The sequence below is a fragment of the Pipistrellus hanaki genome (genome assembly GCF_964339955.1).
Source record: "Pipistrellus hanaki genome assembly, chromosome: 4".
Lineage (NCBI taxonomy): Eukaryota > Metazoa > Chordata > Mammalia > Chiroptera > Vespertilionidae > Pipistrellus > Pipistrellus hanaki.
Genome location: NC_140506.1, coordinates 80,734,649 through 80,749,292, shown reverse-complemented (window position 1 = coordinate 80,749,292; position 14,644 = coordinate 80,734,649). Strand labels below are relative to the sequence as shown.

At 43.8% G+C, this 14,644-nt stretch overlaps 1 protein-coding gene across 1 annotated transcript in view; it reads left to right on the top strand.

The window, feature by feature from the left end:
* Window positions 1-8,941: 8,941 nt before the first annotated feature.
* BMERB1 (bMERB domain containing 1) overlaps window positions 8,942-14,644 on the top strand; it is a 90,948-nt gene continuing 85,245 nt past the window's right edge. The window contains exon 1 of the mRNA XM_084881177.1: window positions 8,942-9,231. Coding sequence (XP_084737303.1) covers window positions 9,126-9,231 — 106 coding nt within the window. The 5' untranslated portion in view covers window positions 8,942-9,125. The remainder of the gene's footprint in view (window positions 9,232-14,644) is intronic.

The window sequence follows — 14,644 nt, the reverse complement described above, 5'->3', positions numbered from 1 at the left end:
ATTACTGTTTAATTGCAGGATAGCTCAGTGGCGAGCACATGGGCCTTAGTCTCCTGTAGACTTGAGTTCAATATATAGCACCAGTGTGACTTTAGAAATCTAACTTAAGCTCACTGAGGCTTTTATCTTTATCTGTTTTTATTTTTTTAAGGTTCATGTGTGGGAAGGTAGATAATAGAAGCTGTCTCATAAGCTTCTAATGAGCTCTTAGCACAGAGCCTAGCAGAGAGCAAACTCTCAGTGTAATAGCTGTGTGTGTGTGTGTGTGTATGTGTGTGTGTGTGTGTGTGTTTGGAATTCCCCTGAATCATTAGATTCACACAGTTGTGCCTCTGCACCTGCTGTTCCAGCTGCCTGGAGGGCTTTTGGCCTTCACCTACGTATTTAGCTACTATTCATCCCCCAAAACAGCTCAGATGTCACCTCTTCCGGGAAGCCCTGTTTGTCACCCTCTTCAACTAAATCGGTGCTACTCAGCATTCGTTGCTTTTCTCTATCACAGCACTCTTCACAGATGTTGAGTTACATGCAAATGTGATGAACAAAATGGGGAAATCATATATTAACAAATGTGGCTTGTTTTATAGACAGAATCTAGCAAAACAGGATATCCCTGGGGAAATAAATAGAACAAATCCTTGGTTAAATGCTTTATATTCTTCTCATGAGAATTTGCCTATATGTACTTTGTGGGATATATATCTTTAAAATACATTTTTATTGACTTCAGAGAGAAAAGGAGAGAGAGAGAGAGAGAGAGAGAGAGAGAGAGAGAGAGAGAGAGAATGGTGAGAAAGAATCATTGATCTGCTACCTCCTTCATACCCCCTACTGGGAATCAAACCCACAACCCTGGCATGTGTTTTGACTGGGACTAGAACTATGACCTCCTGGTTCATAGGTTAATGCCCACCACTGAGCCACACAGGCAGGATGGGGTATGATTTTGAGAATCTAGTAGCTGCTATCTGACAAGAAGATTCTTTGTTCAAAGATGTGGGAAACACAGGGTTACACAAAACTGAGCGGTTCTCATAGCTTTTAAGATGCTAATATTCAAAATGAATTTCCAAGAGGGTGATATATTATGCCATGGCCATCTGCCACTCTTTCTGCCAGCTAATGAACATGCTTCTTCATGGCTGAACCCTGGCATCTGGCACAGATAACCCATATTTACCTGGTGCAGCACAGGTGTTAAGAAATATTTGTTGAGCCGAAACCGGTTTGGCTCAATGGTAGAGCGTCGGTCTGCGGGCTGAAAGGTCCCAGGTTCGATTCCGGTCAAGGGCATGTACATTGGTTGCGGACACATCCCCAGTAGGAGGTGTGCAAGAGGCAGCTGGTCGATGTTTCTCTCTCATCGACGTTTCTAGCTCTCTATCTCTCTCCCTTCCTCTCTGTAAAAAAACAATAAAATATATTTTAAAAAAAGAAAAAGAAAAAAAAAGAAATATTTGTTGAAAGAGTACATGGTCCTCAGGTATCAGGATTCTCTCCAGCGAGTCTTCCATTGATTGTGCAGGAAGTTTTTTCTATATTTTAGTTGTAATTCCAGTTTGGTCCTGGGATTGTGTCTGTGCAGCACCCACTTACTCTGCCACCATTTTTAATCTCAGTGGAGCATTTTTGTTTTGTTTTGTTTTTAGCACAAGAGTGGCATTGGATGTGTGTGTGTGTGTGTGTGTGTGTGTGTGTGTGTGTGTGTGTTCAAAAGGTAATTTCAGAAGCAGTGTGGAGAATGGTCTCTATTAGAGGGGAAAAAACAGAAAAAAGATTTTTGCAATCATCTGGGACAAAAATAATGCAGAATTGAGCTAGAGCAGAGAGTGGGAATGGAGAAGACAATTGAATCTGGGAGAGCTCTTCAAGGTAGAATCAATAGGATTTGTTAACTGACCGGTGGTAAATGGGAAGAGTGTGAAATATTGGAGAGCAGGAAGTGAGGATAAATCTGATATTTTGAATTGAGGAGATGGAGGTTTGGCGGGAATCTGAGTGTGATTTTGAACACATTGAGGCTGAGGTTACAAATTCTTTGAGAGGAGATGTGGAATGTGGTTAAGTGTTTGGGCTCTGATAACAGCTGTTGAGACTGAATACAAGTTCTGCCACTCAGGAGCAAGCAATTTACCCAACCACTCTGAGCTACAATTTCTGATCTCATAGGATATTCTTTAGAGAGTATAGAGGTAAGCTGGGTAAGTCTTACAAAGTGCTTGGTACATAGTAACCACTCAATGCATGTGAGTTTAGCCCTGGCCGGTTTGACACAGTGGCTAGGGCATCTGCCCAGGACCCGGACTGAAGGGTCCCAAGTTTGATTCTGGTCAAGGGCACATGTCCAGGTGTGGGCTCAATCCCCAGTAGGGGGTGTGCCGGAGGCAGCCGATCAATGATTCTTTCTCATCATTGATGTTTCTCTCTCTCTCTCTTCCTTTTTGAAATCAATAAAAATATATTTAGAAAACACATCTGAGTTAAAAAAAAAAAAAGAAAGAAAGAAAGAAAAGAAAAGGAAGAAAGAAAGAAAAGAAAAAAGAAAAGAAAGTGCCATAATAGAGGGAGTTTTTTTTTTTCTCAGACTGTTTCCCCACCCTATACAGGCACGTAGCCTTGGCTTTGCTCCTAATAACTTCTTCTCTAGCTCGGCCAAAACACCTGATCCCACTGACTGAGCACTTCGTGCACAAGGAACAGCTTCCTGCTCTCTTGCAGATGCAGGATTTTAGATCCTAAAGCTTAAACACATTTTCTGAGCTTATTTTCCCACCCCTAAGCCTTCTCTAAGAGCAATACGCAGTGTGCTTTCTGGAACTCTCTTTAACTTTGTTTCCTCTTCCAAATCCTCTTCCCCTTTTGTCAATTTTCCCAAGGCTGGGTATCCAAGAGGGAGGCATTTGCACAGGAGAGGGACAGGGGCTGAAGATGGCACTTGCAAGCCATTGGCGCTGAGAACATAACAAAAGACAGGTTTAACTAGGAAGTGGTGAAGAATGAGAAGATGGAAGGGAATAGGCACTGGAGAACCATAACTGAAGTTGGGTGAGCAATAGAGAAAGAGCGTGGGAAGGAGACAGAGAAGGGAGGGCTGGAACAGTAGGAGTAGAAAACAGGAGACCCAGGAGAGATGTCCGTCTTGGAAGCTAGGTGAGCTGAAAGTATGGAGTAGGGTCTGGCCCACAGTGCTGCATATTTGGGGGAGAGATTAAGCTGGATGACAACTGAAAATAAACCAGAGGATAAATGGGCCATCAGGAATCTGAGAGCAGTTTTTGGTAGAATAAAGGGGGAGTGACATGCCTGGGATTACCCTCTACAACTTTCTCTTCTTCTTTTTAAAAAATATATCTTTTATTGATTTCAGAGAGGAAGGGAGAGAAAAGAGAAACATCAATTATGAGAGAGAATCATTGATTGGCTGCCTCCTGCATGTCCCCTGCTGGAGATCAGGCCCCAACCCAGGCATGTGCCCTTGACCTAAATTGAACCTGGGACCCTTCAGTCCACAGGCTGACACTCTATCCACATAGCCAAACCAGTTAGGGCAAGAAATTTCTCTTCTAAATTGAAAATTGACATTTCTTCTTTAAAAAATCATGATTTCTAGAATTCTCATTTTCTAGCAGCAACACTTAGATTTCTTTGAGTCATTGGAAGACTCCTCCCCTCCCATCTCAGCATTAGGCTTTTCACTGAAACACAGGTAAATTCCTCTCTGGTTGCTCTGCTGTTTCTGTAATCACTGTGCATGACTGTCAGGCTGTGATTCAGCCAGAACACAAGGCATAGCACCACACGGATTAGGGGGGGGCAGTCCATTTACATGGCTAGCAACTTCATTCCTTCCAATATTTCTCAGTGTCTAAATGTTTCCCAGGGATCAAAGAGAGACAAAATGGATAAATGATATGCTTTTATAAAAGAAGAATCTAGTCCTAACTGGTTTGTCTCTGTGGATAGAGCATCAACCTGCAGACTGAAGGATTCCAGGTTCGATTCCAGTTAAGGACACATGTCCAGGTCACAGGCTCAATCCTCAGTAGGGGCATGCAAGAGGCAGCCAATCAATGATTCTCATCATTGATGTTTTTATCTCTCTCTCCCTCTCTGAAATCAATCAAACAATTAATCAACAAAAAGAACCATCTATTTTGAGAAATTGGGAATGTTAGGGAAGGAGCCCATTTTTTTGTTTTGTTAATCCTTACCTGAGGATATTTCCTTTTCTATTGATTTTTAGAGAGAATGGAAAGGAGGGGGAGAGACAGAGAAACATTGATGTGAGAGAGACACATTGATTGGTTGCCTCCTGAACCTGAAACCCAGGTATGTGCCCTTGACAGGGAATCCAACCTGCGATCAGCACTCTAACCACTGAACTAAACCGGTCAGGGCAAAAGAGCCTATTTTGTGAGGCTAAGAAAGAGTTAGAACAATATAAATGCATATTCACACCCACTTTCCCTCCCTTTCTCCATGATTTAAAATAGAACAAAGAACACATCATCCTGTTGTGGTTCAGTGGGTGAGCCTGGACCTATGAACCAAGAGGTCATGGTTCGATTCACAGTTAGGGCATATCCCCAGTGTGGGTTGTGCAGGAGGCAGCCAGACAATGATTCTCTTATTAATGTTTCTGTCTTTCTTCCTTCCTTTTTGAAAATAAAACACAACATACAACAACACAAAAGGACAAATAATGGAAAGAGAAAATGGTTTTTCTAATTTTTTCTCTCTCATGAGTGTATTTGTACAATTTAAACTTTTATGATCACTGCCAGATAAAGAAGTATAAATATAGTCTTGCTAACAGATAGCCTATTTGCTAGTTGCAAGATGGCTAGTAATTCAGGAAAACCCCATGAAAATGCTGGACAAAGTACACATTCAGTGGGAGACAGAAGGCTGGGCAGGGTGGGATAATGGATGGGAGGTGTTTTTCCAGTCTAAATTTTTTTTCTGAATTAGGCCAATGCAATGGAGCAACTAACTAGGGAATTTCTGGAATCACTGTCACAGTTGTGCAAATTCCAGTCAGCCTCCGGGACCTCACGTGATCCCCATAAACACACAAGCTGGGTGGACAATCATTGTTAGGTGATGTCAGATCCCAGCCAAGAACAGGACAGGTTTGTATCATGTGGCCAGACCACTGCAATTCCCTACTGGCTGCTGCTCAGGCTGACCCAGTCATTTCCTTAACCTTATGGTTATGTATTGTGATTTAAATGATTAAACCTCACTTATTGTCATTTTTTTTTGGTCCCAGGTTTATTGATATATAATTCACATACCATAAAAATCACCCATTAATGGGTGCATTTCAATGATTTTTAGTATATTCCTAGAGTTATTTACTATCATTGCAATCAGTTTTAGAACAGTTTACCACATCCCAAAGAAACCTTGTATCCTTTAGCTGTGCCCCCTTCTCCCTACTTTCCCTCATCCCCAGCCATAGCCAACCACTAACCTTTCTTTCTCAATAGATTTGCAATAGATATGCTTTCTCTATAGATATAGTTCTAGATATTTCATATAAATGGAATCATACAGTATGTAATCTATTATGACAGGCATCTTTCACTTATAGTGTTTTCAAGATTATCCATGTTGTAGTATGTATCAATACTACATTCCCTTTTATCTACACATGCAAATTAACCCCACTATGCCAAGCCACATCCACCAGCCAATCATGAGTGAGTATGCAAATTAACCTAACCAATATGGCGGTTGGCCATGGAGCTGGAGCAACAGGAGGCTTGGGTTGCCTCCAGCGATGGAGGAAGCCAAGCTTCCTGCCTGCCCTGGCTGGCCCTGGCCTCTGCTCAAGGCTACAAAGTTTCAATTGTAGAAGATAAATAAATCCTAGATACTTGCTTCCAGCTAGCCCTGACCTCCACTCAAAGGAGGTGCTGAAAAATAAAAATAAAAATAAAAATAAAAATAAAAATAAAAATAAAAATAAAAAAAAGGAACCGCTGAGACCTTGGTTCACCAGGGTGTGATCAGGCCAGGATGGGATGACAGGGGCCATTGGGGATAAGCAGATTAGAAGAGGGGGCAGTTGGGGGTGAGCAGGCCATCAGTGGGGGTTAGTTGAAGGTTATTAGGACAGTGGAGGGGCAGTTTAGAGTGAGCAGACCAGCAGGGGAGCAGTTGGGGGTGAGCAGGCCAGCATGCAGAGTGGTTAGGGGCAATCAGGCAGGCAGGCAGGCAGGTGATTGACTGGAGCCAGCAGTCCCAGATTGTAAGAGGGGTGTCCGACTGTCATTTTAGGCCTGATTCCTAAACCAGCAGTAGGACATCCTTCGAGGGGTCCCAGATTGGAAAGGGTGCAGGCCAGGCTGAAGACCCCCCCCCCCTTGCACAAATTTCATGCACTGGGCCACTAGTTATCAAATAGTATTCCATTGTTAGGATTGCCACATGTCATTCATTCATCAGTTAATGGACAGTTGAGTTGTTTCCACCTTTTTGGCTATTGTGAATAATGCTGCTATGAACATTCATGCACACATTTTTGTGTGGATGTATTTTTCATTTTTCTTGGGTATATACTCAGGAGTGGAGCTGCTGAATCACATGGTAGCTATGGTACCCTTTTAAGAATCTGCCAGACTGTCCTCCAAGGTGGCGGCACTATTGTATATTTCTATCAGCAATGCATGATGGGCCCAAAGTGGCTGCATTATTATACGTTTCTATAAGCAATGCATGATGAGTCCAATTTCTCTACTCAATATCATTTCAATAGGTTTCTGTTTTTGGTTTGGAGACTTCAATGGGTATATTCCCAAAAAGTCAGAACTCAAAACATCAGCCAGTACCATGCAATACTGATAATGGTAGTATCTTGTAGACTTGTATTGAGGCCTTTGATGTGCCATGGGGCATTATCTCAATCATTGTGGCAGTCCTCTGGCTTAGGCAGTGCTATTTGAATTTTAAAGATGAAGCAAGTGAGGCTGAGAGAGATGGTGACATGTTACTCAGGGTCACATCCCTGGCAGGTGGCAGAGTCAGGGTCCGAACTCAGATCCACCAGATTTCAAAGCCTGTATTTTTTTTTTTTTTTAAACGATGCTATTCTGACAAGCTCAGTATCACGTACATTTGAAATTGTCAACATGCTGGATAAAGTATCAAATTACCAAGGTGATAATGCGTTATTTTCCCTTTCCATCAACCGAAAATGACAGTTATAAACATGTCTTTCCACTGGTCCCTGCTGCCGTGGCCCTTTGTAATCACCCAGCATCCCTCTGGGTTGCTGGCATTCCCAGCAGAGTGAGGCACGGAGCCAGGACGAGGAGCCAGGCCTGAGAGAGCCACTTAATAATTCCACGCAGACTGTTACTTCAGCCAGTTATTGCACTTGAAGCATTATCACCCTCAACTAATGCAAGCCAGCAGGGTTCTGGGCACTGCAGTGTCAGGGAAGGCTTTGTCATCTAGGATTACAGGTTTGTATTACTCACACATTCTTCGAAACAACATTTATTCATGTTTGAATGATAAAGCAACCTGTGCCCAGGATAGATGTTGGAAAATTTAGAAAAAGAAAAAACTAAAAAGAAAAAAGATTTTCCCCAAATCTCAATTCTTAGAAATAATCACTGTTAATATTTTTGTGTATTTACTCCTCGTCCTTTTATTTTCAATGCATGAAAAAATAATTTATTTTTTCCTGATTATAAAAGTAATACATATACCTTGTAGGAACGTTGGAGAATTCAAATAAAACATTTGTTATCTCAACCTTCATAAGGAGTCACTGTCAAGTTTGGTGTATGTCATGTCAGTGTTCCTTTTTTTTGCATATGTATGCATATGTAAACATGTAACAAGTTTGGGATCACAGCATTTTTATTGTTGTTGTTAATCCTCATCTGAGGATATTTTTTTCCATTGATTTTTAGAGACAGTGGGAGGAAGGAAGAGAGACACAGAGAGAGAAACATCGATGTGAGAGAGACACATTGATTGGTTGCCTCCCCCATGCACCCAGATCAGGCTGAGTATGCAACTGAGGTACATGACCTTGACCAGAATTGAACCCAAGACCCTTCAGTTCTCAGACCTATGCTCTATCCACTAAGCCAAACCACCTAGGGTGGGATCACAGCATTTTTATTTAATTTCTACCATTGTTCTATGAAGTAATTAATATGACTGAGGTTGCAGTGTACACTTGATCTCAACCAAAAGTGCTGACCAGACCACTTGGAAAGTGTGGGACTTTGGGCAAATAACTTAATATTTTCGCACCTCAGTTTCATCCTTTGTAAAACAAGGCCAACCGCACAGTATCTGTTTCACAGAGTTATTGGGAAATGCTACTAATTTTTATTAATCAAGCTTCTGGTTTTGCTTATACCTTTAATACTGCCTTGCTTTGTTAGTAAGACAAACCCCTGGGTTTCTGAGCAGGATGACCTATGTTTCAAGCACCTTTTTTACACTTGTTTACCAAATATTTTTATGGTTCTCTCAAGTTCATGCAAACACACACCGAGTAGACACAGGTACCTGCCCACGAGACTGTCCCATTTCATACTCAAACCATACACGCAGATGCAAAAGACAGATTCTCACACACACAGAGAAAGCACTCAGCCAAGCACAGACCCAGGTCCACGATCAGCTCCTGCACACTCCCCACAAAGATGGATCCATCGCCCACAGATAGAGACTGCGCTCCCAAATCCCACTCAAAACCTCGCTTCCCGCTGACATCTCAGGAGCTCTTCTCACGCAGTGCCAGCCCCATGCAAAAACATCTCCATGGGCTCCAGTTATGGGGCAGGGGCCTTGTTCTGGGTCGGTTCTATTTTAGTTGTTTTTGTTGTCCTCCTTAGAGTTACCATCTCCCCCTGTTCTCTCTACCCAGCCCCCAAGGCCTCCACTGCGCATGCGCCCTGCATCCCTTTCCCTTCCCCTCCTGGGTACCAGTCGGCGCTCCCAGGCCCTCGCGGGCGGAAGCGATGGATCAGCGTCACGAGCGCCCGGCCCCTTAAAAACGCTGCTGGCTGGAGCCGCCTCCCTCCCAGCAGCCCGCGGCAGGGATGGAGTGAGGGGAGACCGACCCATCGACCTGCCACACACAGGGACGAGCGATGGAACTGAAGCAATCTCTATCTACCCATCTGGAAGCCGAGAAGCCTCTGAGGCGCTATGGAGCGGTGGAGGAGACGGCGTGGAGAGCGGAGGGACTGGGGAGAAGTGAGTACTTCCGAGGAAGGAGGGTGCCTCTGGGGGTCCGTATAGACCCTGCGGCCGGTGGTCTCGGACGCGGGGGCCCCGCAGGGAGCGGACCCGGGGAGGCGCCCCCGCAGCCGGGCTCTCGCGCGGGGAGGGATGCGCCGCTCCGCTCCGCTCCGCGCTTTCCCAGGAACAAAAGGGGACTCTCCGGGCTGGGCTGCACCTGGAGGCTGAAGGAATCATAGCCAGGCAGCTCGCGGGGAGCCTCGGGTGGACTCGGGAGTCCCGGATCTGTAAGCTCTCAGCTAGTCCTAGAAAGTAGGGTCTTTCTTTCTCACCGCGGAGCGTGGAGAGTCCGTTCTCCGCCCGCCCGGGATGCGCTAGGACGCTTGGGCCGGTGGACCCTCCTGGAAAGCGCCCCCGTCCCCAGAGAGGGGGGAGTGTCCTCTGGGTTCCCGCTGTGCCTTTCTCCCCGCATGAGGGTCAGGGCACCCCTGAAATGCCCAGCGTCCCTTCCCCGCCTTCTCCCGGGCTGCGGGTGGGAAGAAAGGGGCTAGAGGAAGGCGAACCCTGGGCACACGCTCGCCTTTCTTCCTCCACTCAGAGTCTTTGCTTTGGGTACAATCCTAGAAGGTAGCTCAGAGACCGACTTCCTGTGTTTGCTCGGTCTCTCCACGATTTGGAGGGGTCCACAACATTTCCAAACAAAACAAGGGTGTTTGCTTTTCCTTAATAGGACGCAATAGTTGAGTGAAACTCCTGCCCTCAGAGTATAGAGGCGGCCGCAGGGACCCCGGGGTCACCAGCCCTCCCTGCAAACCCAGGGCGCTTTCTTAGTGCTCCTGCCCTTGCATTGCTGGCTCTGGACCGCGCCTCCTGCTGGGCGAGGGAAGGCCCTCTCCTCCGGCTCAAGGACCCTCAGCTTCCTGCCTTCCCAGTGAGGGACCCTGCTCGGCGGCGCCAATCTCAGAGCTATGCTGGACCAAACTGTTGTGAATGTGCTCTTGTCCTGCCTTCACCTGGTAGCCCGTGTGTGTGTGTGTGTGTGTGTGTGTGTGTGTGTGTGTGTGTGCTTTCTTCATGCCAGTAATGGCAAATTCAGAAAACCTTCCTAAATGGCTCAGTTGGATGCTGGTTCTCACGGGTTCAAGTTGAAATAACAATCAATTGCCTTAGTTTTGCACCTGGAAAGCATAGTGCTCCCACCCTCCTTTTAACATACTGGTCGTTCCTCCCGTTTCATTCTTTCAAACGCCTTTGGCTTTGGCACTTAGGCGTGACAGCAGGGCTGAGGGTCTCTGCTTCCTACAAGTTTGAAATAATACCCACAGTGGTGTCTTTCACTGGTAGATTGCCATGCTCCTGTGTAAGAACTTCAAACGCACCATCTCAGTCTATCTCCACAGCATCCTCACAAGGGGACTCCCTTATTTAGATGGACAAACTACAGCTCACTAGGTGATGTGACCTAAGTAGCAGAGCCAGGATTTGAACCCCAGTTTGGACCCCGTGGCCCCCTTTCTGCTTTTATAATAACATGAAGATTTAGTACTTTCATGTTTTCAGGAAGCTTTCTCAATCTGTTGAGAGTCCCAAACACATTCAAGTCATGCTATAAATACATGGCAGTCCTGTTGGTCTCTGGAGTTCACAGTGGCCTTGAAAGAATGTGCAGCCTGGCTGGTGTGGCTCAGTGATTGAGCATTCACCTATGAACCAGTTCGATTCCCAGTCAAGGCACATGCCAGGATTCTCATCACTGATGTTTCTATCTCTCTCTCCCTCTCCCTCCTCTCTGAAATCAATAATAGTAATAAGCCGAAACCGGTTTGGCTCAATGGATAGAGCGTCGGCTTGGGGACTGAAAGGTCCCGGGTTTGATACCGGTCAAGGGCATATACCTTGGTTGCGGGCATATCCCCAGTAGGGGGTGTGCAAGAGGCAGCTGATCGATGACTCTCTCTGATTGATGTTTCTAACTCTCTATCTCTCTCCCTTCCTCTCTGTATAAAATCAATAAAAATATATTTCAAAAAATAATAGTAATAAAAAAGAATGTGCAGAATAGGAGCTACCTTTAAATAAGCCCTGGTTTGAATGTTGGTTCTGTCCCTTGCTGGCTATGTGATGTTTTGGCACATTTCTAAGCCTTCCTCTGCCTCCATTCTCTGAAATGGAGATGATAAGTTAACCTACCTTAGAGCTTAATTGTGACTATTCAATAAGATAATGTATGCAGAGCTCAAGGTAAGTGCTCAGTATATATTGGCTGCTTCAATTATTCTATTACTTCATCCGTAGAAGGAACCTGCTTTTATCCTTTTACACGGAATTACATAAAGTAGTACCCTGGGCCAAAACTCCAACGCTGGTCAGTTTCCTAATAGTTCCCTAATAAACCCCTCTTTTATAGTCTCACCATTATATTAGGAAAATTTTCAAGCACATAGAAAAATTGCTGTGAATATCCAATGTATAGCATTTGAGCTCCTGACATTTTTGTACTTCCATGTCTTAGGCTGCCAACTGTTAAAAAGCCTGGCAGAAAGGCTTTCTTATTTTCTCGGTTGCAAACCATGGAAGACTCTGAGTCTCCTTTTCTATTCAAATGCAAGACAATAGTGTCTGATCTACTTTTGCATGGATCCCCAAATCTGCTTTTTTTCTTTTTGTCTCTTCAAACTTGAAATCTTCTTAAAGCTCTGACCTAGAGTCCCACTTTTAAGTTTTAAGACTGGGATTATTACCTTGAGCATGTTTGAATCTCTAAACCCTTGTCTACAGCTTGGCATTGTTTGATTAAAATGGCTTTATTGGAATTCCCTATCAATTCCCAGGGGATCTATGGATCCATCCCATAACTTCTGAGGCCTCCATTTATTTATTAATGAAGTATGAAAATTAGTACTATTGACTTCCTAGCATAACAATTGTCAAATCAACATTGCGATGCATGAAATGCTGGAGAAAAAGAGAGGCCCATTAAAAAGAAGACAGGCTCAATTTAACTTCTACCCATATTTAATTATTTTATGTTGAACACTGAGTTTGTGTTACTTAAAAATAATTGAAAAGGGTGAAAATAGTCTAGAACTGGTATTATTTAGTTGAGGTTATTTAACTGCTATCTTTAATGTTAACTATAGTTTTTAGAATAGGAAAAAAATGTATGTTAGAGTGGCAAAGAATGGGTGTTTTGAAATCAGCTCTAACACTTCGTTGCCTTGTCATCCTGGGAAAATTGCTGAACCTCTCTGTGAATCAGTTACTTCCTCTGTAAAATGGAAATATGTTGGTTCGAAACCTTGGGAGCTTTTTGGGTGAAATCTGAAACTGGCCCCAGCATAGGAGAGGCTGAAGCCAAAAGCAGACCACTCCAGATTAGTAGGTGCCAGGGATAATTAAGTCTTGATTGCCACAAGACTAGTAGATCTTTGTACCCCATACTAGAATCTTAAAGTTTATATAGAAGACGTAATAGGGCTCAGTCACATATGTTGTCCAGGTGGTCCCAACAAAATCTTACTCTTTCAAGGCTACATCCTTGGAATAGCTTCCACTATGGGAATAATGAGCAGAGTACACATTCCAAGGATAGGGGAGGGCATGAGGAGCCTCTATCCAGCTTAAGGGTCTATAGGCAGTGACCTCTCAATGACCCCTTCTAATGGGATACTAATAATAATGATCACTTAGGGCTATTGGGAGGAATAAATAAGATCTATAATAATAAAAGCATAATATGCTAATTAGGCCAGACATCCTTCCGGATGTCCTTCCAGACTAAGCTGGGGCTATGAGGGAAACTGGTGCCAGCAGCGGGGGGGAAAGAGGAGAGGGCTATTCTTGCACGAATTTCATGCATTGGGCTTCTAGTAATGTATATAGTGCGTTTAGCACAGTGCCTAGCACACTGTAAGCACTCAATCAGTGCTGACTGGTTGACATAGTGTGGGTGGTGCCCAATAACATTGGAAAAGATTATTCCAAGCTTGCTAGTCAGTTTTCCCTGCATTCATTTTTTTGTAAAACCCAGGTAATGATTGTGTATATGCCATCTTCCTCCTCACGGGAATGTGTGGAAAATGGCTTTTGAACCCTTGAAAACCACCTGGTATTTTCTCATTTGAGAAAGATTCTAAGCAATTGCTCCCATCCACCTTTGACTGAATTTTCCCACTAGCAGTGATTTTTTTTTTTTTTTTTTACTCAGTTGGAAAATGTATAGTGACATTTCAGTGTAGTTATATATATAAAAAAATATTGCTTTCAACCTACTGTAATTGATTGGGGGAGACACAAAGACAGGATGCCTTTTGACAAAGCACAGAGCTTTTTAGAAGCACAGTTGGTTGGTTGTGGCCATTTCTTGATAGATTTAAATGTGCCTTAAAGGATTATCAAGATTTTGGACATGAGAAGTTGGGGGAGGACATTCCACGAGAGGTCATAGCGTTGGCAAGAGCAGAAAGTTAAAAATAAATGCACTGGGTGAAGGAGATTGGAATAAAATGGAAAGCTCAAACAGCCATCTTACTATGAGCCCAAGAGAGAGAACTGTTATTTAAAAGTCCATGGTTGTGTCCTGATTTACAAGCAGATCATTAAATTGGCTAATGCTTCAGGTTTAATAAACAGAGTGGATATGAATTACTGGCAATCTATGTAATAGGTTTTTGGGAAAGGTTTTGTGTTGCTTTCATCTGTTTTGTTAAATATGCTAATTTTATAATTTAAATTTCATTTTGTTTTGGCATTATTTTCTTTTTTCTTATTACCCAAGTAGTACATGCAGTTTATAGAAAAAGTCACATTCCTCTGAAAGATAAAAATGAAAACAGAAAATGACTGTAATCTGCTTCCCAGCCCCATTTATCCATCCAGCAAATGGTATGGAGTGCCAGGCAGTGTTCCATGGGCTGAAGATACAGTGTGGAGCCAGATAGACAAAGTTCCTGTCCCCAGGGAGCTTCTTCCATTCGGGGGAAAGCAGGACCTGGGCTGGGAGTGAAGGTGTCAGATAATCCATAAGCAAACAAATAATGTGGTTTAGCTAATAAGTGTTACATAGAAATTAATAAGGGATGGGCATTCCCTATCCAGTGGTCAGGAAATGCTTCTTTAAGGAGGTGACATTTTGCCAAGTAAATGTCAGGGATCCAGGCAGCAAACACAAAGGTCCTTGATGTGTTACAGGAAGAGACAGGTGGCCAGGGTGGCTAGAACTAGAGGAGAGAGTGGAAATGAATCAAAGACGGTTGTGGTTTTCAAAAGGATGCCTTTTGTCCGGCCAGCGTGGTTCAGTGGTTGAGCATCAGACTATGAACCAGGAGGTCACGGTTCAATTTCTGGTCAGGGCACATACCTGGGTTGTAGGCTCAATCCCCAGTGTGAGGTGTGCAGGAGGCAGCTGATCGGTGATTCTCTCTCATCG